The following is a 25,072-nucleotide window of genomic DNA, read 5'->3' as shown; positions in this document are numbered from 1 at the left end:
GATTGTAGAAATATTTCTGAAGAAAGTATTCCTGTAAAAAAAGTTTTAACCAAATCATGCTGTTCTCAAGCCTTTTTATATTTAGAATTAAAATGGGCTGAGGACTCGACTACTGCAACCTGTCTATGGTGGTCTTCCGTCACGCGCCATTAATCGATTGCAGCTGGTTCAAAATGTCGTCGCTAGGATACTTACCAGACATAAAAAACATGATCACATAACCCCCCCGTCCCCGTCCCCGTCTTGCCCAGCTGCACTGGCTACCTGTACAGTTCAGAATTACTTTCAGAAGTTTTGCTGCCATAACTAAACAATGAATCATCACTCAGTAGGGAATGCTTAGTGCGTGACTGTATGGAAAAACCTGACTATATACTGTTGCTCCACCACATGCAAACTCAATCAATATGCACTGAAACAGCAGTTGTAGCCACCACACTACTTGCAAATCCTCACGGCTACACACACAAAGACACACACACACACACACACACACACACACACACACACACACACACACACACACACACACACACACACACACAGATCTGAGTAAACAGCTTTGTACACTAAATTCCTACAGGTTTCTACTTGTTGAATAAGATCTGTCACAAAACATGGCCATTAACTTTAACCAATATTTATTATTAATACAGTATGTTTCCATGTCAATACACTGATTCAGAAAACATCCTGTCTTTTCAAGATGGTGATTATGTCTACACATCAGCCAAAGGCAAATTTTATCATTTTAAGGTTCTATATTCCCAGCCATTTTCTCATGCACAGGAAATGTGCATGAGAAGTCAAGAAAGACCAGGCTGACAGGCCATGAGTAATAATTGCATCACAGGATCCTTCTGCCCTTTTGGACTTTTAAACTTGATAAACTCTGTCCTCAGTGCAATCCATGCAGAAAAGCATGTTATACCCTTAATGAATTATAAGCAGGGCAAGGAGATTGAGCAAGGAGTTTTGGTCTGGAGAATTTACTAAACAACATACATGATTGCAGAGTACAGACGTAGTTTAAATACTGTAATAAAAAAAAGGGAATCTATGGTAATCTATTAGGCATAAGATCCTCCAGAAGTAAAACAGGAAACAGCAGACTTTGGGATTTGTGAGCCACGGGTGTAGACATTTTGGATTAGATTCCATTACAATGTATGCTGGAAATGTCAAAGCAGATTTTTTTGGCATGCTACCTGCAGTTCTATGCAGATTGTATGTGCTAACAACATGCTTCTCTTGAACATATCCCCTATTTCTGTTTGAGTCAAATCCCCAACTGTTAATATGTTTTGGATACATTACATATTTTACCTGCAGATTAGTATCATGCTTCAAATCCCACCCAGCAGCACAGCCCAGCAGTATTAGAGTGTGTCTGGCACTTCATTGTACCTGTAATCAAACTCAATCAACATACAATCAGCGAGGAACAATAGGTGTTAAAAGTCATTGCAGTGTTAGGAACAAGATAAAAGCAGCCCTTTTTTATTATATTAAACTGACAATTAAAAAAAACAATTTAAAAACATCTACTTTGCCTATGAAAAGAAAATAGGCAACATAGATAAATATATTGTCTAATGCCTTCGTCAGTGTAGTTACTACATTGAGGTATTTTTTTTTTGCAGTGTGCATGCCTTCATTAAACACTTTAATTTTACAAAACAGTTACTAAACTACTGTGTAATGTAATTCAGTCTCTTAAAGAGTAAATAGTGGAGTTCTAAAAAAAAACAAAAAAAAACAAAGATACTGTTAAATGTCCCCACGTGTTGCTACAACTGTTTAAATAATGTTTCTGTAATTGTTCTTTTCATTGTTAACATCCTGATAACTTTTTACATTAATAACTTGAAACTCTGTTTCAAAGCTCTTTTCAAAATGGCTGCTCTAGTGCACTGATAGTGTAAGGATTGTTGCCGGCATTGTCAAACAGGAAACACAGCAATAAAGATCCATGATGTGGTACGGGACAGAAAAGCCAGAGCGCTTGTTGTTTGATGTTTTTTTGTTGTTTTTTTTTTAATTGCTCTTCCTGCAATGAAGACAGATCTCAAACCCCGAACTTTGCACTTACATCTTGAAAATGACAAACATATTCCTCCATCATACATGGTATTGATGGGTTGGTTTCTCATACTCACTGCAAAGAGTACCGACTTAAAATGTATGTTTGTTAACACTGCTTGTCATTGTTTGTACAAAGAAGAAAAGAACATTGATATCAATTTGTATTGTGATGTTAAATGTTAATGAAGAGCACCCTAGATTTGAGCCACATTCTTTTAAAGTATATGTAAGCAAACACCGGTGGGAACTGTGGCGTTGAAATAATGTAACTATCACTAGAACAGCTACTTGTTTCCTCTGCTGGTTATAATGGCCAATATTTAATAGTTCTTGCTTTTAAACGTAGCACATCTGCTACAGTTTTACGCCTTGGCATATGTTAAATATGTCTACTCTGAAATCCATCAGCTCTCTTATTCCTAGTTTGATTAACAGTGGCTTTGAGAAGGATGCACGTCCTCAGGAAGAATGCTAGAATAGTAATCTGGAGTGCGTCTTCCTCACAGGGTGCTGCAGCAAGGGAAACATAGGGCACTGCTGTGCCACAGGCCTGCTTGCAAATCGTGGCATGTTTTAAATTCCATTGCCTAATATGGACTTGTGTTTTTGGTATGATGTTTCCTCAACTCACTGATTCATGCTGGCAAAGCTCTGACTAAGAGACAAGTCAGAATTGAATAAACAAGTTGCTTTCAGACATGGAATCAAATTTCCTTAAGTCTTGTATTAATAGAAGTTTATACTGTATGTTCGGCTGCTGTTGATTCAACCAGATTTATAGTGTTGCCGAACAAGCATTGAGTTGCACCCTGTGCACACAAACTAATAAACTTTAAACACTCAATCATAAATTCTCAGGTAAAGCAAATGTCCAAACTTCATAAGCCAAGTTTAGCATTGACAAAGTGCATATGAGGGACTGTTTCAGTTCTTTAGGCAGAAAAAAGGTTGTGTTGTTTTTAACAATAGGTGTCCTCAAAAGTTTCATAACTTTAAAAAATATGAAGACTCAAGTTTTAAGCTAAAACACAGAGGAAAGCATTAGCTATTTGTATTTAGCTAAGTGAATTAAAACATTTAGGGTAGTCATCCATCTTCTGTAGAGCAGGTACGTTAGTGCAATGTCACCAGGATCCAATTATATTCCTTCTATTGTTAAATATTTAAGGTTCTGTATTGTCCACAAAACATACAGACAGAGCCTGTGATTTATACCTCTTCCAATGGATAGCCATTTTACCAGTGCACCATTCTGGACTATAGAGGTAACATAGTAGAATGGGAAACCCTCACACACAACTTATGAAAAAATAAGGTGCATTGATGATAAAGGGCACATTTATGTTACATGTGTATAATATTAATGTATAATATGTTTGTTTTTGCTTTTTAAATCCACTGTAAATGACATATAAAGGTCTAAGAATGTGTTTTATCCCGATCCCTCACCAGGCTTCTTCAGTTTTGTTCTGCAAGTGATAAATTGAGTGACTCATTGCTCTGACTCAGTGATTTCAGACACACAACACCATGTCAGTGCAGAACGTTCAGTACACCTGACATTTTCTTTCAGCTCGAGGCCTTGACTTCCTTCCAGATTCCCGAACAGCAGGAAACCAACTAACCTTGACTACAATTCAGTCTGAATGCAACATATAATACATGGACTCGTTTATATCCTCCCTAAGGACTGCTTAGAGGGGGTGTTTGTGCGGTGACGTAATCTCAGAAGGTTCCTTCGTTGTTTCAGTAAAATAAACTTATGAGCTAAGATGTAAAAACAATAAGAGGTGCACAGTCTACTTTACAATACATTGCCCCCTTGTGGATAGTGCTAAAATGGCCCAGGAATGCAACATAGCAAGAGGAAGGATTCATGGCTGATGTGTACTTTTGATGAGACAGATGATGAATTAATGATTAATAGTTGCTTTAAAATTATCTTCACTTCACTGTATGACTGCATTACTTGTAACCTTAAAATGTATGTTTTTTATTAATCTGGGACTAACTTCATTTGAGAAATATTTGAAAAAAAGACCTGAAAAAAAAAAGACCTGAAAATGATAACGAAGATTTGGTGAACAAAGACAACTGGAAGACTTCTGACAATAAAAAGACTTATTTTGACTTCAGCAAAGAAATGTTTAATTGGCAAATGCAAATCCACAGGAAGTGTGCTATTCATTGAGAAAGGAAAGACTAATGGGAAAGGGGTGCTCTAATAAAAGCCCTTGCTGTGGTAATGTGGTTAATTATTGTATACATGGTTGTATGGTGATTGAGCAAACATGTACATCATTTTCCCAATGTGTCACATCTGTGAAGTACTATACAGTTAGATTTTATCTGGAGTGAAAATCATTGCATTTTATAAGCCTCCATGTGCAAGTTCATCCTGAAGGCTTTCTTTATGTGTTAACTGTAATGGTAACAAGGCTAGGGAATCAGTGCTGGAAGCATAGAGTTTTGTCTTGCTATAACTTTCTAGGGCTTTCAATACAAAACCCATATAATACATTTTTTTTCATAGTGCTACTTTCATGAATGAGTTTGCAATTATTCTGTGTGGTTCTGGGTTCTGTTACTCAAATATTGAGTTACCATTGTTCTCTAAATCTCCCTTTGCCTGGCTTTAAGCTGCTTTGAGAATCTAAAGTGCTGTACAGCTTTCCTCATTCTATTCAAATCATGGGACCTTTCGGGACCTTTCAACTCTGCCAGCTGTTAAAACCCTGCCACCTAGTGGAACCTATACATAACTGCAATATTCGTGACAGGGACATACTGTATTCTTCAGGAAAAGATGTTTTTCGTTTGTGAGTCATAGGCATCCATTCATATTGGTTTGTGCAATAATAACTGCCCAAACTGGTGCATGACCATATTTTATCACAATTAAATTATTTTGTTAGGAAAACTTTCTGAACTGCCTTGTACAAGTTAACACATGTATGCCACCTGCTGGGCATTACATCTCATGCCATTAAATTACTTATCTAAGCAAATGGTGACGGCTGGAGTTAACATTAGGTTGCTTATCGTAACCCTGGTTCCCTGAAAGAGAAGAAAACTACCAAAACATTATGTATGGGATATGTCTGCCTATTTGTAGGTATTTTATGAGCTCTCTATACCACAGGATCTTCTAGGGCTGGCCTTGTATGAGCTGGCATAGGGTCGAGAACTAGATTCTCCTGGGCCATCGAGTGGCTACTAGGAGAACTGCCACTTTCTCTAACCGGACCTTCTCCAAGAAGGCCGAGAGTAACGGTATTGGTGGGTATGCGTAAAGGAGGGCTAGGGCGCCTACGCCGAGTGGACCGCCTAAGCGGTGGAGGGAATACCACAGGGGGCAATGTGTTGTCTCCGCCGAGGTGAATAGATCGACCTGCGCCTTCCCAAATCGTTCCCACATGCGCTCCACCACCTGCCAGTGGAGTCGCCACTCTGACAGATGAGCACCTTCCCTTGACAGGTGGTCCGCTGCCCAGTTCACCTCTTTAGGGAGATGTTCTGTTGTGCCCAATTCAGGAGCCGGAAGGCGATGTGACGGGAGGCCACCTTGGTGGTTGATATATGCCACCACTGATGCATTGTCCGTTCGGACCAGCACTCCAGAAAGTGCTGGAGATCCAGGAAAACAGCTTGCAGTTACAGCATTATGTGCATGGATGTCCAACTGCTCGACCAGGTGCCACGGACTCCTCTGCTTTCCCAGACCACCCCCCAACCCAAGTTGGAAGCGTCCGTCGTCACCACATAGTGAATTAACACCACTCCCATCTGCATGCCCTCGAACAGGTGAGAGGAGGGCATCCTCCATTGCAGGGCCGGGGAGCCCGTGTGAGACACTGTCAGCCAACAGTGTCTGTTGCGCTTGGGGTGTAAATGAAACACAATGAACCACGCTTGGAAAGGGCGCATGTGTAATAAACACAGCTCAATGGCTGATACAGCTGCGGCCATCAGACCCAGCAGTTTTTGGTACCGCACCAAAGGGACCTGCAATCCTTGTTGAAACAGGGAGAGGCAAACCTGAATAGCTGCTACTCTGTCATCTGACAAGTTTGAGCACGTCGTACCGGAGTCCAGCCAAAGCCCCAAGTATGTTGTGCACTGCACAAGTATAAACCGACTCTTCGCATCGTTGATGGTGAGACCCAGCCTCACCAGATGATGCATCACAATCACTATCAGCCAGTCGTCTAGATAGTTTAGGAGCCTGAGCAAAGGGGATCTCCTGAGAGGGGATCCCCAGTGGGCTACTGATGTCTCCCCATGGGGGATGGAACTTCTATCCCCATGGCTTTATTCCACCTATTGCGACTGTCTCTAGGTCTCATGTCACAGAAGTCCTCATTATCAATGGCCTCGTTGGCATATTGGACCTTCACGCAGAGAGAGTGCCCATCATTGTGCGGCATGTTAGCCTTGCACAATGTGCAGGTATGGAACCATGGAAGACTCGTCATGGTTTTGATACCATGTGCACCGAGTGCCACATACACCAGCTGCTTCATACACATGATATGGATATGTATTTATCAAAAGGGAATGAATAATAGTCAAACCTTTTCTCATCCTTATTTTTTGTATCATATCTTTATCATAACACGGAAACTTGTTAAATAACTTAAATTACTTTGTTTGTCAGACTGAAATCTAGAACAGGCTAGTTAAACTACTGCACTTCCAAAGGAAAATGTAATTTGAATAACTGATAACAATGCTGGATTTTTGTGGAAGGTGATTTGTCACTTGATGTTCCAATTCCATTTCCCTGTTATTGAGTTTGGAAGCCAGATTTCTAGTCATGGACATGCTTCAATTTAACATCTTTTTTTTTTTTTTATCAGGTTTGGCCACAAGGAGGCATTGTAGAATTTTTTATTTTTTTAGAAAGTACTGTCGAGACATTCATACATTTCCCATGGCATGATTTGCATGTGATTAATCTGCTGCAACAGATGCCACAATTTTGTTGTTAATAATGCCATACTATAACGTGCCTGGCAGATTAAGAAAATGAGGCACACATAATGGCACGCAGACGCTGAACAAAATGGTGAAGGTGAAACCTGTCAATGTATTCACAAGGAGATTGTCTACTTTCACTGTGATGTCTCCTCTGTGAGAAGTGTGCACGAAATGGGTGTGTGTGGATAAATGTGGAATTCAGGAAATAGACTATGATTTTGTATAGAGATTTTCAATTGATTATCTAAGTTGGTAGAATTACAGCTGGCGGAAATTACAATTGTACACCACTTGTGGTCATTTCTGAACGGCACCTGACTTCAGAGAGTCAGTTTTTATAGCCAAAGCCAGAAAGCAAAACGCAGAAAGACAGAATGTTTCTAAAATGTTTTATTTATTTTTGTACAGTATTTTACCCTATCTATCTTAAACTGCTGTGACCTGCCCACTCAACGCCTCTTCAACAGCCTGCAACTGATTGATAATAATTAAGCTGTCAACTATCTCAGTAAGATGCTACCCAGCAACAAAGCAATGACACATTACACTATTTTCATTGTGTTTTGAACAAATGTTTTGGCTCAGGTGATGTTCTTTGCAGTGCCTGAATGAAATGATAGACACAGTTGCTTCTATTACAAGCGCTGTCACACAAGAAGAACAAGTGCTCTGCCACAATACGATGTTATCAACTTTCAAACAGTAAAGCAACAGGTTTGCAATAGACTTCATCAAATAAAAAGAATTGTAACCTAAAGAATTGCATTACTATATATATATATATATATATATATATATATATATATATATATATATATTACAGTATTATAGATATATAGACTTGATAACATTGTGCTTATGTTGAGGGTGGAATCTTGTGACCTTTTACTGTGCACACAACAGGTTTAAAAAAGAAATCCCAAACAAGGTTTACAGCAAATGTATTTTATAAAAGGACCTGGGCCAGGTCTCGTGAACAAGCAAGAACATCTTAAAGCCAACAATCCACCAGCTCTAACCAGCATGCTATTTTTAATAAGCTAGGACTTCAATGATGAGTATTTTCATTTATTTCTGTGCTTTAAGGCTTAACATTTAACATTCTCTGGGGTCAGGTTATTGGTCACCCTTTTTAATTTTATGTACACTAATGTAGAATTGGTTAGGGCTCGTGATCAACTCAACTGTATTCTCATGGGGCCATCAGATCAATGACTATGTTACTCCTGCTTAATCTGCTTCCAAGTCCCATCTGTAAAACACCAGCGAATGAGGTCAGATTAATAATTCAGTGAAGAACACTTCAGAGCTTTGCACACGGATGTCTTGACTGATAATTCAGTGTATCACATTAACACCGATGCATAGATTCATGCACAGATTTTAAAAAGAATATATATTTTTCCAAATTGAGTTAATAAAACTGCCTATACAGTCAAAACCGAAAGCGATGTTTAATAAACACTGACTGCTGAAAATAGCATTCTAATTGATTTCACATTTGATAGCTTTTTCATTCAAGAGGACATCGATCAGGAAACATTTTAGTACACAGCCAAAGAACAGCCTCCCAGTGTTGTCAAGGCAACAGATAGGGCCTCAGAGTTGGAGTAAAATAAAGCCTTTAAACAAATTATATATTGTGAATGTTACTGTATATTCTACCTCTGCTTTGTGAAAGACAGTCATGAATAATATCTTTTTTGCAAATCAGATGCATGGACAGAGACCAGGAGTGAACACAAGACATTGAGCACCATAGCACAGTGTCCTAAGTCTCCATATAAAAGATCCAGACTTGTTTGATCAAGTAGTAACAGAACTCAAACATAAAGCCTTATGTGTACTATCAAGTTTCATTGCTCTGTAAAATGTTTGTGAACTAGTTAAGCGACTTTTTATCCACTATGTATATTTAATCTTTTTAAATGTTTATAATACTTTTTTCTATACTAATTTTAGAGCATAAAAGAACAAATAACTTCTGGGTAGATTACATCTAAAACTAATGCAGGTGTGCATTCTGAGAAGCTGCAGTTCCAGTTTGCAGCTTTTCTTACGCAGTATCAAATCAGAACTGAAGGCTCCATATACCAAGAAAGCATATGATACAAACATGGCTGGATTACTTAGAACAGAACAATACAGCCTTGTGACTGTGGTGTTCAATCTTTGTAATAATTTACTTAGAAATGTAACTGACCACATACAGTATTCCAAACATTCATCAGTTAATAAGCATTGTGAAAGCTTTCCCCATAGTTTTGAAAGCTGTATTTGCCTTGTATTGTAGCAGAGGAAACTGTGTAACTTCCCTTGTACATCAGAAAAGTCTGTTAAATACTCCAGCACTAATACATTGAAATTAAGGATTGCACCACAATAATTTCAAAGCAGTCTATTTTTTTTATTTGGTCTGTGCCAAGCACAAGACATGATGACATTTGGTGCCCCTAAAAGAACGGAGCGCCTTTTTCAGTTCCATGGTTTGTATGTTGTTCATTTGGTTCACTGAGAATACTGCTATGAGGATAGAAAACTTTTTCATCTGACATTACAAAGAAAATAGTACCAGGAGTAATTTATCCTAAAAAGACCTCAAAGATCTGTTGTATTAATGGTAAGGTCAACACCAATCACAGGTGATACATTTCAATTGCATTGTTTCAATATTTTGTATTTTGTATTAAAAATTTATTTTACAAGGTATTTTACCTGCAGCAGGTCAGTCAACCACACACTCAGGTACACGCTCACCCACACACAAGCTTGTTTTTATGTCTGTGTAGCACAATATATGGTTTACCGGTGCACTGATCAGATATTAAAAAAAAAAAAGTGTGTGGGTGGTAAGGATCTACATTGTCTTATCTTTCAAACACTAAACCAGTTTGTCAAGCTTTCAAAATATAATATAATAAGTTTAATAAAACGTTCTAATAAGCAAAGCAACATGACTTCACTTAAAATTTTAAGTATAAAAAGAATATCCTCAGTGGAGTTTCCTTCTTCTTAATGCATTTTTTAACTTTACTTTGGATTAATCCTTCTTGAAAAACATGTTTCATTCACCTTCAGTTTTTAAATTCTGACTTATTTCTGTTGCGTTACAGATTGATTTAGGCCAAGGGCCTTCATAAAATAAATTGGAAGTAATCAGCAAGGAGAATAAGCTCCAATTAAATGGCATGTGAGTGTAAATTTAACAGAGATATTAGAAGAAGCGAGTCTGATGGGACTGGTTATATAGGCCTTGCACACAAAGGAATCTTAGCGATAGGGAATAATACAAATATGTCATGTATAAAAAGACACTGTACATTATTAGAGATGTAAAGAGCCTCTTGAACTGATTTTTATCCGCAGTATATATCCGCCTATTTGGTGGGATTTCTAAAAAATAAAATAAAAAAATACACTGCTTGATTTTCACAATGTAAGGGACACAAACTCGACAAACATGTTGTTCAAATGTGCAAGATGCCAAGTGGATACCAAATGTTGTAGGACATTGCAGTGCAAGTTATAAAATGAACTAAAAATATTTGAAATGATTTATAAATTCTTTCGTCTTGAGCTATCATTCAGAACTGATCAATTGAGTAACCAACTAGGTGGTTAGCTGTTGTTTCATTAGCTGACCAAGGCGGTCCTTCCTATCACAGTATTTCTTTGGAAGCCACAGTTTCTACTACCTCCCTATTCTAGCAGCTGTACAAAACATCATGTCTGGTCTGAATGGCTACTTTTCATAAACTAAAGCAAATAACCTTAAAAGTCAATGGATATCTAGCTTGCTGTAAATCTGAACTAATGCAGTTATCTACCTATTAAAGTGATGTGTTAATAATTCCTTTCCTGCTGACCAAGCATTCTGCTAACATCGCCCCTGCCAGACCACATTTAACTAAAACAATAATAAAACAATACAATACAATACAATACAATACAATACAATACAACACTGCAACCCATTTTCTTAAATAAACCCAATACTACCTTAATAATAACAATAACCCATTCTTTTCAAATCATAAACATAATACATTCACCAGCAGCGCTCTTCTGCCCTGCAACATGCACATACACATTCAAATTACCTTCAATGCTTTTCCAGTTTTGTAAACTTTGAATTCTGTATATTTGAATAATCTACATTTGAGCACGAGAAAAGGATACCTAGGTGTGTATGTTATACTTCAAAAACTGGATGGCAATATATACATCATTCTTGGCACTTTTCTTATTCCTTAGTACAGCTGAATCATTTTATAGATCACCTGTGATTTGTAATTCAGTAGCATTTTTCCTTTCAAAGGAAGCCACTTACATCTGACCACCGGGTTCTAAGATAAATCCCAATCAGAGAAAGCTTAATCGCATTGTCTATTGGGCTATACCAAGGTCTACACATCCTCAGTATTTAATTCCTGTAGGATCCTGTTGTTTTATAGCTATTATATGATGATCTCAGGTATCTACAAATAGACAAGGTTTTTAGATAGTGTCCTGGAAGAGCTTTCACTGATCTGATCATGACTCTTGTGAAGAGGAACATTAAATTGACACCATCTAATTTGTCTTGTAATACTGACAGGTTATTTAAAAAATAAAATAATAGTGTAATAGAATTAATGTTGCTTGTCGCAATTGTTTATAAAGCAGACCAGTTAGGAATCTGCAGGTATCTACAATGGGAGGGATTAAGTGGCACAGTTGACTAGGTTACTGAACTCTTGTCTTTCATCTCTGGGGGAATTGGGTTCGGATCTAGCTTGGTGATCTCAGCCTCTCCCTCGATACATTATTCAATTACTGACCAGTTTCCCTTGAATCAGTCTCATAAAAGAACTCCTTTATAAGGAAGGTGACCGGCTGATTTAACACCTTCCACACAGCTCTGATAATGTATACTTTTTTGCATTGATTTGACAACCCTCTACTGTTGCCATCTCTCCCTTACAGTCACCTGTAACTTCTGACTGCCCATAGATTGATATTATCATGTTCCATGACATTTACCAGTTGGGATACTGCTGCTCTCATTAGTCACAGTCAGACACACAGCGTCATGTCCCTTTCAGACCTACACATTTTACTTTTTCAATTTTGTACCTGAAATCGGCATAAGAAAACATGTGATTTCACATATTGATATGCAGCTCAAATGCAGCTTTGTTGTCTATTCACAATCTAACTTTTAGCCAGAGGGATCTGCTTGGTCAAATAAGAGACATTGTGCCTTTAAGATGTTAAAAAATAAACCCTGAGATTCCCAGGTTTTTCTATTTCTGTCTGAATGAATTTGGATGTTGGAAGAGCAAAGGGTCAAAGTGCGCATATTTTTGCTCACAGACTGGAATTCCTACATCATTTTTTCCATTACCAGGAGTGCTGAGGGAGGGGCTTCAGCCGAGCCTGCTGTTTTTACCAGCCAGTGGAAGAAGAATAAAAAAGTTTCTCAGCCTGCCAAATCCTCCTGCTTCCACTGGGATTTCCTGTTCAGTACTGAGTGTAGTATTTAAAAAGGCCAGGGAACAGCTAGTGTAGGATTATTGTCCTGGAATACATTAGGAATACGTGTGTGTGTCTTTTGAGAGGTTCGGTCTTGATAGTGTATTGCTGAAATTCAGTTAAGGTCAGGTTTACCCAGGGTTAGAAATTGTGGTTTTGGTTCATGGTCTAAAAAAGTTTTAAAGACCTTGTGGTTTAAAACTTGATCTATCTGTGATTCAATGGTGAGTATAACTATATATTCAGAATGTCGTAAATATAATGGCAAAAAAAAAAGGTTGTAAAGTGGATTTAGACCACAGGTGAGTGGAATATTCAAAAGGGACACATTCAAATATTATTATGGTACATTATCACTTTCAATACATTCCAATAACATGTTTTCTTTTAGTATTTACATGTATTTACATGTTGTTCACAACGATGCCTGCTTAGCCTTATGTTTGTTAAACATTGAATCAGACATTGAGATGCAATGAATTCTTTTCACAAGAGGCATGTGTAAGTAAAGATTGTGTAAACCTAGCTGCAAATAGTTAAAGCAGAATATTATCACAAACCACAGTAGGGATTTACACACATTCAGAATGTCTACTCTTTAAAAGTGTTTTACATATTACGATGAAAACATAGCAGATGTACAGTACAAGAATGGTAAAATAATTTCTACAGTTAAATTACCATAACATGCAGCGGTAAAGTTTTACAAGGGTAATGCTGGTTTAATGTTCAAAACCTTTATTTAGGAATATACTAAAACACGGACCCCACCAAAATTAGTATTCTTTTCTTTTGTAGAACAAGGTTATTGTAAAGCAAACAAATCTTTTTAAGCAAATCTTGTCATGCAAGTGAAAACTGAAAGGACATAAAGCACCAATAAGGGCCTCACCTACTAAATTCCTGTAAGACATGTCTAATCTTCAGAATGGTCTGGTGTAGCATACACCACTGCAGCCATCTAAGAACAAACATTACTTGAACTGAAGTGGCTTACACTAACCTCAGTCTAACTCTTTCAATCTACAGTAGCATTTCATTGAATACACTGACATGTAGCAGCATCGAATAGGCTGCAAGACTAATTAATAAAAGCTGCAACTATGTGACCTATTTAATTTGAAGTTTTCCAGAATTCAGTTTTCCACTGTCTTCATGTTTGACTAATGCATCCCTGAGCAACCCTATAGGGTTTCATCATCTGTTCCAGTCACCCTTTATTGCAGCTCTATTTAAGCTTTTCTCTGGAACATTTGCTGTGCTTATACCATGCCTGTTATATCACTGTAATCTTAATCCTGTTAACGTCAGAGTCTCAGGAATTGGATTGAAGCTTGTGTTAAACAGGATAAAAAAAACAATGAAAAACGGACTCACTTGGAATTCAGATGTGGTCTGAAGTATGTATTATGGAATAATTCTAGGCAGTGTTGTGTGCGAGTAATACAGGCCTCACTCCTTACATGTTAATAAAGCTACAAGAACTTGCTGAGGACCGTATAATTCTCTTTAGTGTGTTCCAAACACAATACAAATTTTAATTTACAGAAAAAAAGGCTGTAGTTTAGGCAGCTTTTGTTATTCTGTACTGTAAATACTGTACTGTAAATAAACAATAGACATAATTAAAAAATAATCCTACGCCACATCACAGTCAATATTTTTATACTTTGATTATTTCCAAGTCCTGGATTGCAGTTAGCTGATTAAGACTGCTACTATATTGATAAGTAGCTTTCTATTCAATCTTCCATTTGTATTGATGTTCTTTATAAAGACTGTAGTACCAATCATTGTTCATCCCCTGAGACTAATAGAAAAGGAGGCTCCTCAGTTTAAGATGGAATCATTTTGGTTAAAGAATACACAGCTTCTGTTTTCTCTCTACCAGAAAAAAACAAAACGTATTTATGCAAGTTAGTTAGTAAAGTTGTATTGACCCTTAAAAAGCCGGTTGCCTTTCACTTCTAGAGACGCTTATTTAAAGCCCAGATAAATGATTTAAATCCGATAAGTATTTCAGGCCTATGCTTGTTTTTCCTTGTACTCAGACTATTGTGAAGTAGGCTATTAGTTTAAGCCACCTATCTTCTACAACAGCAGGCAAGTTAGACATTAATGTGGAAGTCCCATTAAGCCTAAAGCACATATGATAAGCAGTACCATGACCAATTTAAGCAAACTGCTTTGCATTGAGGTTTGATTACATGAGGAGTCTACTGGAAGAAAAGAGCATTTGAAAATGACCAATTAGATCAATGCTTTTGTTTCATTTATGCAGACAGTGTATAATAATGTGAAAGCACTGGTTTTACGATGGTCACAGGTTATCACCCTTTTTATCATTTTGTGTCATCAAACCTTCACTGAGATTTCCTGTTTGGAAGTTCGTTTCTTTCGTAACTTGTTTCTTTGTTTCCATTTTGGAAGCATGTCAAAGTGACTCTCTGCACATCAGAGTGATTTGACACACTATTTTTATTTATTTATTCTTAGAGAAATGCAATTTCTTTAGAGAATACCAGCAGTTTCTGGCAAACTGGTGACCAACAATAGCTGGGAAATTCAGTCTTACAGTCTATTCAATTGGCATCCACATTCATTTCCCATGGGAAGTGATCCTGATATATATATATATATATATATATATATATATATATATATATATATATATATATATATATATATATATATATATATATATATATATATGTGTGTGTGTGTGTGTGTGTGTGTGTGTGTGTGTGTGTGTGTGTGTGTGTGTGTGTGAGTGTGTGTGTGTGTGTTTATTAGCGCTAAAGTATACTGCGGAGTTACTTAGCAATAAAAGTAAAACAGCAGCTCCTCTTTGTCTAGCAAGCGTTGCCCTTTTAAGAGCTACATCTTTCCTTTCGCTCTGTGACGTCAGGACAGTAGAGTACTCTAGCCCAGCCTCCAAACAATCCAGGCAATGGTTCTGTTAGAGCTGCTGCTTCAAGGCAGGTCGAGTTTTATTTTTATTGTTATTATTATAACAACAAACGTCAGGAAAACACCGACAGTTGAAATGACCAGGAGTCCAGCTATCGCCGTGGATTAAAACAGAAACTTTTACAATGGCCGTAAACGAGAAAAAGTAACCTAACACATCCACAAGACCCAGATGCATGCACAAACAGCAATGAGCAAATCGAGTTGCTAAAACATGCAATCATAATTCATAGGTGTTTTAATCAACAGAACTAGACTTTTGCCGATTTTTAATACCTTTTGAACTGTATTGATTTTTATCTGAATTCGGACATTATGGCGGTGAAGGTGGTATCGCAGGGAACAGGGATTTTGCTCATAACAGCCAACGTTGGATCTCTGTTTGAAGATGTAAGTACTGTCAGTTTCTTGCGGCTGGGTTGGTTAGTGGCGGGGTCATTCGCTCGTTAATCTCTGATTTTTGGACTGAATTATTGTGACGGAACCAAGCGCGTTGCTGATTTGTAGGCGTTTATTTTTATAACGCGGGCCTTTATAGTTAAATGCAATCGGAAAAAAAAAAAAAAAAAAAAAAATCAAGTTGCAATGCATCTGCTTTTTGTATTACACAGACGTGTTTTGAACGGCGGTCTCTGCTTTGCAGATGCTGACTAAACAGGTAGATCTGCATTCAAATGTCAATAAAGAACACGTTTGACTGTTGAGTGAAACACTGTATCCAGGGCCTGTAGCTGGAATGTATAGGGAAGCAGGCATTGGGTCTGTCAGTGGTATATGTCGGTTGATCGTAATATAAGTGTTTTGCAGTGCAGTAAAAAGAAACACTGGGGCATGTGCAAGCAGAACAAAACATCGAATGATAGAATAACATGCATGAGCGTTGTTAAGACTGGGGGTAGTAAAATGTAACCGAACAAGGTAGTCGTGCAGTAATATTGTGGTGCATTACCTGTGGAGCAGGTAGTTGTAATACTTTTGTCATACTGTACTGCAGTGTCGTTTGGAAAACAAAATCCACTGAAGAATTCCATTTCTTATTTTTTATTTTGTTTTTATTTTACACTGCTAGTTATATTTACAGACTGTTGTCTTACCTTTGTTTGTTGACGCGTTGTGCTCTAATTACAAGTGCTGACTTCAGAAAGTTTGCAGTGCAATATAAAGTCGTATAAACACCACACTCCTGCTTTTAGATAAGATAACTCGTTACAGCTTTTAAAATTCACTTTCTAGTCAACACTTTTTAAAGTTGTGCAAATACTCTCCTGGTCTAGTTTTGTAATTGTATGGGTATGGAAACACTGAATAATTTTAGAAGTACAAATTATTATGTTCAATTGCTGTAGTACCATGTACACAGTTTTAAAGGAAAGTTCCCGCAGTAAGTGTGAAACTCTGTAGCAGTTGGAATGAGTGTGTACCTGTGTATGTGTAGGTTCACACATGGTTTTATTAGAAGTTATAAATGCTATTGTAGCATTCATTTTTTAAAAACTTTCCAACACATTCATTTTGAAGTGCTCCTTAAAGTACTACTGTAAGAACAAAGTCCTGTTTGTTGTCGGTACTTCAGGAACTATAAATTCCTGGCTTATATGCAAAGCAGGTTGTGTGAACTAAAATTTAATGTCTAACCTGCTTTTTACATGTATGGTAGCTCAACGTTGTTTTCCAGTTTCCGGGAGTAACTGTGATTAAAAAAAAAAAAAAAAAAAATTGTGTTAGTTCCTAAAGTGAAGGTTTCTTATTTCCTTCAGCTATAGAAACTTGAAACCCAGTTAAGCCCCGTCTTGAAAATAAACAGTGCTGTATTAGAAACAAAGTGTGTATTTTTATAAAGCAGCTGCAAGGATGTCATAAACACATACTGTAACTGTCATCAACTGTCATCAGTGACATTGCTGTGCACTGCTGTCACAAGCCAGCAACTGGTTCCTTTTAGTGACAAAAAGTCTCTCTCTTTTTTCCTTTTTTTTCAGACATTCTTGACAGAAGAAAACCTGACAGACTTTAATGCAACTACATATATGTGTGTGTGTGTGTGTGTGTGTGTGTGTGTGTGTGTGTGTGTGTGTGTGTGTGTATATATATATATATATATATATATATATATATATATATATATATATATATATATATATATATATATAGTAAATAGATGGATAGATATAGGTTAGGTCCTCTGACCTTTTTATTATTTTAAGGAATTATTTTGATACCAAAAACAAGAAATGTTTCAGAATCAATCCCAAAGGTGTATTTTTACCCCTTTTTTGGGCCAGGGGAGTGGAAAAAATATAATTGGAGAAGATGCACGTGGTGTCAACAGTAACCTGTCAAGTGCTCATGGGTTTACAACCAAGCATTATCAGTGTTGACATGGCCATGTGTAATGATGGATTAAACATGCCAGAATAAACAGTGCATTTTTCTATGAGCCTTCGTTGCAGTGGAGCAGGATCATATACATTAGGTCATGCAGCACCTTTATTCCAGAATGCCCCAGGTGGTAGGTAAACTAGCAGATCTACACTGTAGTAGAAAAAGGTGGGGATTTGATTGCCCATATAGAGGTCATAGCTTCAGTTATTGTTACAGTTTGCATTTGTTATGGGGTTCAAGTCACAGTATGGCTCATTTGGATTCTTGCTTGTAGACTGTTGCTGACTCAAAGTTATTCAGAGTCTGTACTGTGGCTGTTCTATATCTGCTGCAATCTCTCTTTCAAGCAGAGCAACTATTAGCATTTATAACCATAAATAAGTTGAACCATAGTGCCTGTCCGTGGATTCTTTTTTCAATGTGAAGAAAATAAATCTGCAGTTTAAATAAAACTTATACAACTGATAACAAGCCACGTCCATTTACAGTGTTCATGTACTAATAACTGTAGCACAGACTGTTCTAAAAACAACGGTGGATTTTTAAAAATTAAACTGATGAAACCAAGTTGATTATAAGATACTGTAAATATGGTTATGCTAGTTTAAATATGTCTGGAAAGTCTAGGATGTTTATTGTAAGAAACAAGTCAATGTGTGTGTTGCAGTTTGCAACCCTCGCTGGTCACCATCTGAAGAACAGAAATTAAGATGTGCTTGTTTGGCCATTTCAATACTGTACAGTGTGTGTGTGTTTTGTTTTTGCTCAGAAGTTAAGTATTTTATCTTTCCTGAGGAGTAGGATTTTTTTTTTCCTTACCAACTTCTTCTCAGAGTTCACTTTCAGTAGCTTGATTGATAAGCTTTCTTCCCATCCAGCTGTCCACAGATAACCAATTCCTGTTTTTCAGCTAAGTGGTTAGGAATTTAAATCTCATGGCATGAAGAATTTTGATCTAAAAAGCAACACTTTTAAAAAGTAATAATTGTGCACTAGTTGGTAAAAGTCTGTCATAGTGATACCATCTGTTTTCTAAGAAACAACTGAAACACAGTACTTTTGTGTGTGGCTGTTTAATTACATTCCAATGTTTTATTGGAACTGTGGTGCGATTTCATTGAACTTTTTAAAAGCAATTTGAAGGATAAGAAGTGAACCTTTGTGTTTTTAAAATGAAGAAATGTCAAGTCGTATTCATAGGTGCATGAGCTTTTCCAAATGTGATACATTGACTGCAAACAATGGAGGATTGAGAATTCTATAAATGTACATCTTGCAACATTCCTGTGCACCACTTACCCATTCAGATACCCTTAGAAAACCTACAATTATTATCTTTTAATTTTGTTTAAATTAAGTTGGAAAGTTCTCTGAATTAGGCTTGTTACAGTAGCTTCTGTTTAATGTGTGTTAAACATCTGTATTAAACATGTTGAAATGTTTACATTTGAACATATTTGGAATGTTGACGTCCGATTTAGAAAATCCGTCATGAGAGCTCTCCAATCGTTTTTTTTTTTTTTAATTAAACGTTTTTGGAATGGATTTGAGTATAAGACTACTGTAATTGTATGTGGAAACGACAGTGGAATTAATTGCTGAAATGAAAGTCATTGACTTACACTGTAGCCCTATATTTGGCCTGCATATTTCAACAGTGGCTAAACGTTTAGCCAAAATTCTAAACATTTCACTGATTTTGGTTTGTGTTCAAACTCCAGACAGTTTCTTTAGTACAGGCAAGTCTTGGTTACAGGAACTTCCACCTCTTGACTATGTTTCACTGCAGCTGAAGATGGTTATAGTCCACTCACAACTTTCCTCAGATTCAGCTGTGTTGCTTGCAGTGCTGGTACTGATATAAATCTATACAACCTTAAACACCCTCTGTATTAAATATCATTCAAATTATCTTCTGTCAGCATAACCCTCATTATAATGCATACTTTTAGCCTTCCAGGGGCAGTACTATGAAGTGAAGTGCACTTGAAAAACTAGACTGGGAAGAGGTGAGCTTGTTTTAGTTTTACATTCAGGTTTTATTAACATCCTTTGCACAAGGCGTAGGAGTAAGGCCTGTGCAGTAATGCTAAGTATAATACATTGGCCAGTATGTTTGTGTGTGTGCACGTTTTAAATTGTATTTTATTTTAATTTTTTGGTTTTTTTGTATATACAGCTGGTCAGTAATGGCAAATGAGGTCTGACTAACTGTAAACTAGCCATTAATATGACATTGAAGACCTTGAAAAATATTTCTATTTCAAATGTTTGTCGTTAAAATGGTCTTGTTTCTTTTAGTGTTTGTGTCTTTTTTTATAAGGAATCCTGACTTGGCATCATTTAAAAAATAAATAAATAAATAAATAAATAAAAAATGTTGCAATAAGAAAGGTTTGGTGAGTTTGGAGTATATTTTTGTGGATTCAAAACCCTTCCTTTAGAAATCTTCTTTATAGGAGTGTGTGTTATGATGTGGCCACAGGGACCTATACTTAACAAGAGGAGCTGTTTACTTTAGTTATTACAGTTGCACAGTATCTTGGGCTAGCGCCTCTATTTAAGAAAGTATGACTCAGAATGCTGGTAACTGGCAAGCTGTTCTGACTGAGCCCCTTACTTATGATGTGTGATTATGGGGAATTATTTTGAGATAATCCTCTGCAGTTATATAATCACACAACCAGCACCTGGTTACATGTGTAAAACAAATTTAGAGATCCAAATGTGTTATTTGCTTGATTATGTACAGGGATGATAATAAGATTTCTATTGCATAGCAGTTTGATTCATTCCTGAGTTTACAAAGACACACCCGTTCTTGCTACCTATACACTGTCACAGTAAAACCTGGAGTGGGTGAACCTGATATGCAACAGTCGTCTTATTTCCAATCCTGATTTAATGTCTTCTCAATGCCAATGAATGGAAGCTTTGGTATAAGGAGTGTGGTGGTTTTAATGCTGGATTGGAGTTCTGGTTTAAGTTGAGTTCCATTGGAGCTTGTTCGGTCTTCTTTAGCAGTTGGTTGAGCAGTGGTAACGTAAACTATGAAACAATGTTTTACTACCATAAGGGATAAGGAAGCCAGGATAGCATCCGCTTGTTTTACAGCTGGGTCTGTTCCAGCAACCTGGATCGTCTCCCATCTGTGCTTTCCTAGACCATGTTCGTGGAGTGTAGTCAAATTAGCTGGCGCCTGCAGTGTTCAAGTCTGTGCAGAACCAGTCAGAGCTTACCTGGAACCATGGAAATAATTTGATTGATCTCGGATTGGAAGCAATAGGATTCCCAGCAGTGTGAAGTTCTTAATTTCCATTATTCCATTCTGTCAGTGTGTTACAGCAGCCGTATCTAAGCTGAATAAAATCACTGCTTCTTTAAAAAGAGTATTATATTTAGCAGTGCTTTAGTGCTGGTATAATGTAACAGACCAGCATACTTGATACTCAATAATTCACAGTCAAGCTGTATAGGGTTCATCCGGGCCAAACCTCAAGGACAGATAGTTGTTTGACAAGGTTATCTGGTAGGCTGGAGTCAAGAATGAAAACACTCCCAGATGGTTGCTAACTGCTTAATAATAGCTTGCTTCATTTCTGTTGTATAGGTTTGGTGCATGAATAAGTTTCCTTTTCTCCCTTTCAACTAGCTTGTAAGACTCACACACTGCAGTGACCCCTAGAGACGGGTGTTCTAAAGCAGTGACTGTGAAGTAGAAGTCTTGAATCTAGATCTAGAAAATACACTAACTATAGCTCTATTAGAGACATTTTTTCTGCCATTGTGTCCAAAACACACATTTTGCCATTTAATGTTTTTAAACATCTTGTTGATATGCAAGTTCAGTTATAAAGCAACAATACCTGTGAGGGAAAACAGCACAACTACATTTTTGTTTACAGCGATCATCAGCATTGGCATTTATACATTATAAAGTACAGCATATATAAGAAATGTACAATTATACACACAGTGACTGAATATTTAAGCAACTGGTCCAACAAGTTCTTTATCTTTCTCAAACAAGGAACAGTTAGTGCCAGACAGATCTGTAAGATTTAATTTTGAAAGTAGTCTAACATGGTTTTATAAATCCACACCTTTCTCAGCTGTAGGCTTGTGATTATTTAAAGTCCTTTCAACAAATTGTGCTTATTACTTGTTGAATTTTAATGTGATGTTGCCAGAAACCGGCAAACGCACAATGCTGTCACTGTTTTAAAAACATTATTATTAATTGTGACTGATAACAGTTTGACAGCACAGTCCACAGCAAGTGGCCATGGTCTTATAGTCTTATAGTCAAAAGATCCTACAGTGATTTAATACTTAGCATTTAGTTATAGGCGCACAATACCTTGGCAACCGTTACACAGATTTGACAAAAACAAGCTTATTTTTGCTCACAAACTGGAATTCTGTGGGAGGCTAAAAATCAGGTATTTAACATGTCTTTAGTAATTATCATTAGGGTAAATGTCATGGACATACACTGGGGGTACATAGTGTAACAGCTCAAAAAAACATCAGTTGCTAAAATTTGACATAAAATGAGGTAAACCATATGAAATTCAACTGCAGCTACAGCAAAGTCCCAGAAGTTAATTCTGGGAATTCATGTTCAATGTAAAGGGTAATAAAGAAGAAAAAGTTATATCTTCTCATGTTAGTCTTATTGCATTTTCACTGTATTTGTTTTTGTATTTAAGAGCAGGATTTCAGTGATTGTGATGTGTGTTGTGTGAGCTTATCTTCACTCTTTGAAAGGAAGCGTAGGCTGAGAGCTCGCAGAGAAGCACAGTGTATATTGCTGCTGCACTGTGATCTTCAGCAGCTATGATTACACGTTGAAGAAATGGTGGCGAGCACAGAGGAGGAAGGCCACAAGTTCAATTCTGATGATGCTTTTATAAGCTATTCCTACAGTACACTTAGGGGAGGAATAATATTGGATGAAGCCACTGCAAAAGACTCTTAACTTCCTGATATTCTTGTGACTCTGTCATGTGTAACCTTTCTGTGTGGATGATGATTATTATTATTAATAATAATAATAATAATAATAATAATAATAATAATAATAATAATAAGATATGGCTGTGTGATCTGGTTGGGCAGTTGAATGGCTTTGTGATGTTCTCGATGGGCAGTGTGAGTGGCTATGTTATGTTCTCGATGATGGGCAGTGTGAATGGCTTTGTGATGTTCTCGATGGGCAATGTGAATGGCTGTGTGATATTCTCGATGATGGGCAGTGTTATGGCAGTGTGAATGGCTGTGTGATGTTCTCGATAGGCAGTGTGAATGGCTGTGTGATATTCTCTATGGCAGTTTGAATGGCTGTGTGATGTTCTCGATGATGGACAGTGTGAATGGCTGTGTGATGTTCTGGTTGGGCAGTGTGAATGGCTGTGTGATGTTCTGGTTGGGCAGTGTGAATGGCTGTGTGATGTTCTGGTTGGGCAGTGTGAATGGCTGTGTGATGTTCTGGTTGGGCAGTGTGAATGGCTGTGTGATGTTCTCGAAAGGCAGTTGAATGACTTTGTGATGTTCTCGATAGGCAGTTGAATGGCTTTGTGATGTTCTCAATAGGCAATGTGAATGGCATTCACACTGCCCATCGAGAACATCACAAAGCCATTCACACTGCCCAACCAGAGGCTTGGTGGTCATTCACACTGTCCCCACAAAATGTGATCTCCAAGATGTTGACTATATAGCCAGGGATATTAAACAACAACATCTGGTGAGCCTATGTTAATAGTGAACTGGACTGGACTGCACTGCTCTGTAATAGAAGACTATGTGTGCATAAACGAGCTTTTCCTGTCAGAGATTAATTAAAACAGGTAACAAGTTCATAATGGAAGTGCGTGGGTGGGAGTGTTGCAAGAAGAAACCAGTATCTTTACTGTGATTACTCCACTGAAAATGAAGATACTGTTTGTTTTTCTTTTTAATTCTTTTTTTTTTTTACATTGGCAATAGCTGCCGTTTTCAAACTTTCTTTTCAAACTGTAACATTTCCGTGCAGAAGGATAAGGGAAACCAAAGGCATTAGCTGGTGGGATTACAAAAGACTGCAAACAGAAAAAGTGTGAAGAAAGAGGCAGCTTAAACTCAAATGCCCACATCCTGTAAATATTTATTTAACACTTACTTCTTATACTACTTCAATTGGACATATTAAATATGCTCAGCTGTGTGTTTTTTTAGGTCTTGGTTTAGAGCCCGGATGTAATCATTTCCCTTAAATAGGTTTTGGTCAGTGCATTTCAGAAATTGTCGTTGGTGTACATTTTTACCATCTAGATTTTTTTTTAGCTGTACATCTTTGGAATGAAATTCCCTTGCATTCACCCCTTTCCTCACAGCTCTTCATCACCCTGCATTGCACAGAAGCCAGATGATGCTGCACTGCGCATGGTAAGATAATCTGAAGGGTGAAGATATTGGATTTGGAAACAGCTGCATCTGCAAAGATACTTCAGCATTCCTTGTCTGAAAATAAGTCATCTGTTGTAAATAAACCTAAAAGGTGAAACACATGTTATTACAGTGTTCTATATTAATCTCTCTATGAATCTCTTTCTGGTGTGTTCTTGAAAATGTGTATATATATATATATATATATATATATATATATATAAATTATATTTTTTTTTTTTTTTTTTTTTTTTTTTTTTTTAAGGAATGAAAGTGTGTATATATAGGACCTTGTTATAAAATGTGATCATGTCTCCCCTGGATTGCTTCAAAGGGGGCATGGCTCTGGGGTGTCCCAATTTTAATCTCTGATTCGAGTGTCCTAGTTTAGAAAGCTTTTCGAATCAAAATTTGATGCGAAATTCAGCTGCTGTGGCATTATAGCTTGCCAAATCCTTTTCTATTTATTTCTTTAAAAAAAATTGTTTTAACATATTTCTTTAATGGGGCCTAATTTAGGCTCCACTTCAAAGTGGTAAATAAATGTTTTCAAGTTTAGAAGAGAAAAAACCTTGTAATTACCCGAGAGCTAATATAATTGGCTTGCTCAGCTTTCTGGATGGAAGCCTTGGAAATGTTTGAATGTGCAGTACAGTAAGGCCACACTGCATCCTCATGACCTGACTAATATAGACAATCAAAAGTTAAGCAA

General features: G+C 37.1%; 1 protein-coding gene across 3 annotated transcripts in view; it reads left to right on the top strand.

The window, feature by feature from the left end:
• The first annotated feature begins 12,707 nt into the window (after positions 1–12,707).
• The window catches only part of LOC121321733 (inositol polyphosphate-5-phosphatase A), a 133,911-nt gene continuing 121,546 nt past the window's right edge, over positions 12,708–25,072 (top strand). Inside the window, exon 1 of one of the 3 annotated variants that reach the window (XM_041260829.1) lies at positions 12,708–12,803. In XM_041260829.1, coding sequence (XP_041116763.1) covers positions 12,801–12,803 — 3 coding nt within the window. In that variant the 5' untranslated portion in view covers positions 12,708–12,800. Of the gene's footprint in view, positions 12,804–15,429; positions 15,940–25,072 lie in introns of those variants that run through there. The other 2 variants (XM_041260827.1, XM_041260828.1) reach the window with 2 other exon arrangements.

This window comes from Polyodon spathula, chromosome 10 (genome assembly GCF_017654505.1).
Source record: "Polyodon spathula isolate WHYD16114869_AA chromosome 10, ASM1765450v1, whole genome shotgun sequence".
Classification (NCBI taxonomy): Eukaryota; Metazoa; Chordata; class Actinopteri; order Acipenseriformes; family Polyodontidae; genus Polyodon; species Polyodon spathula.
Note: the sequence above shows the minus strand (reverse complement) of the source record. Positions and strands in the feature narration are given on the sequence as shown.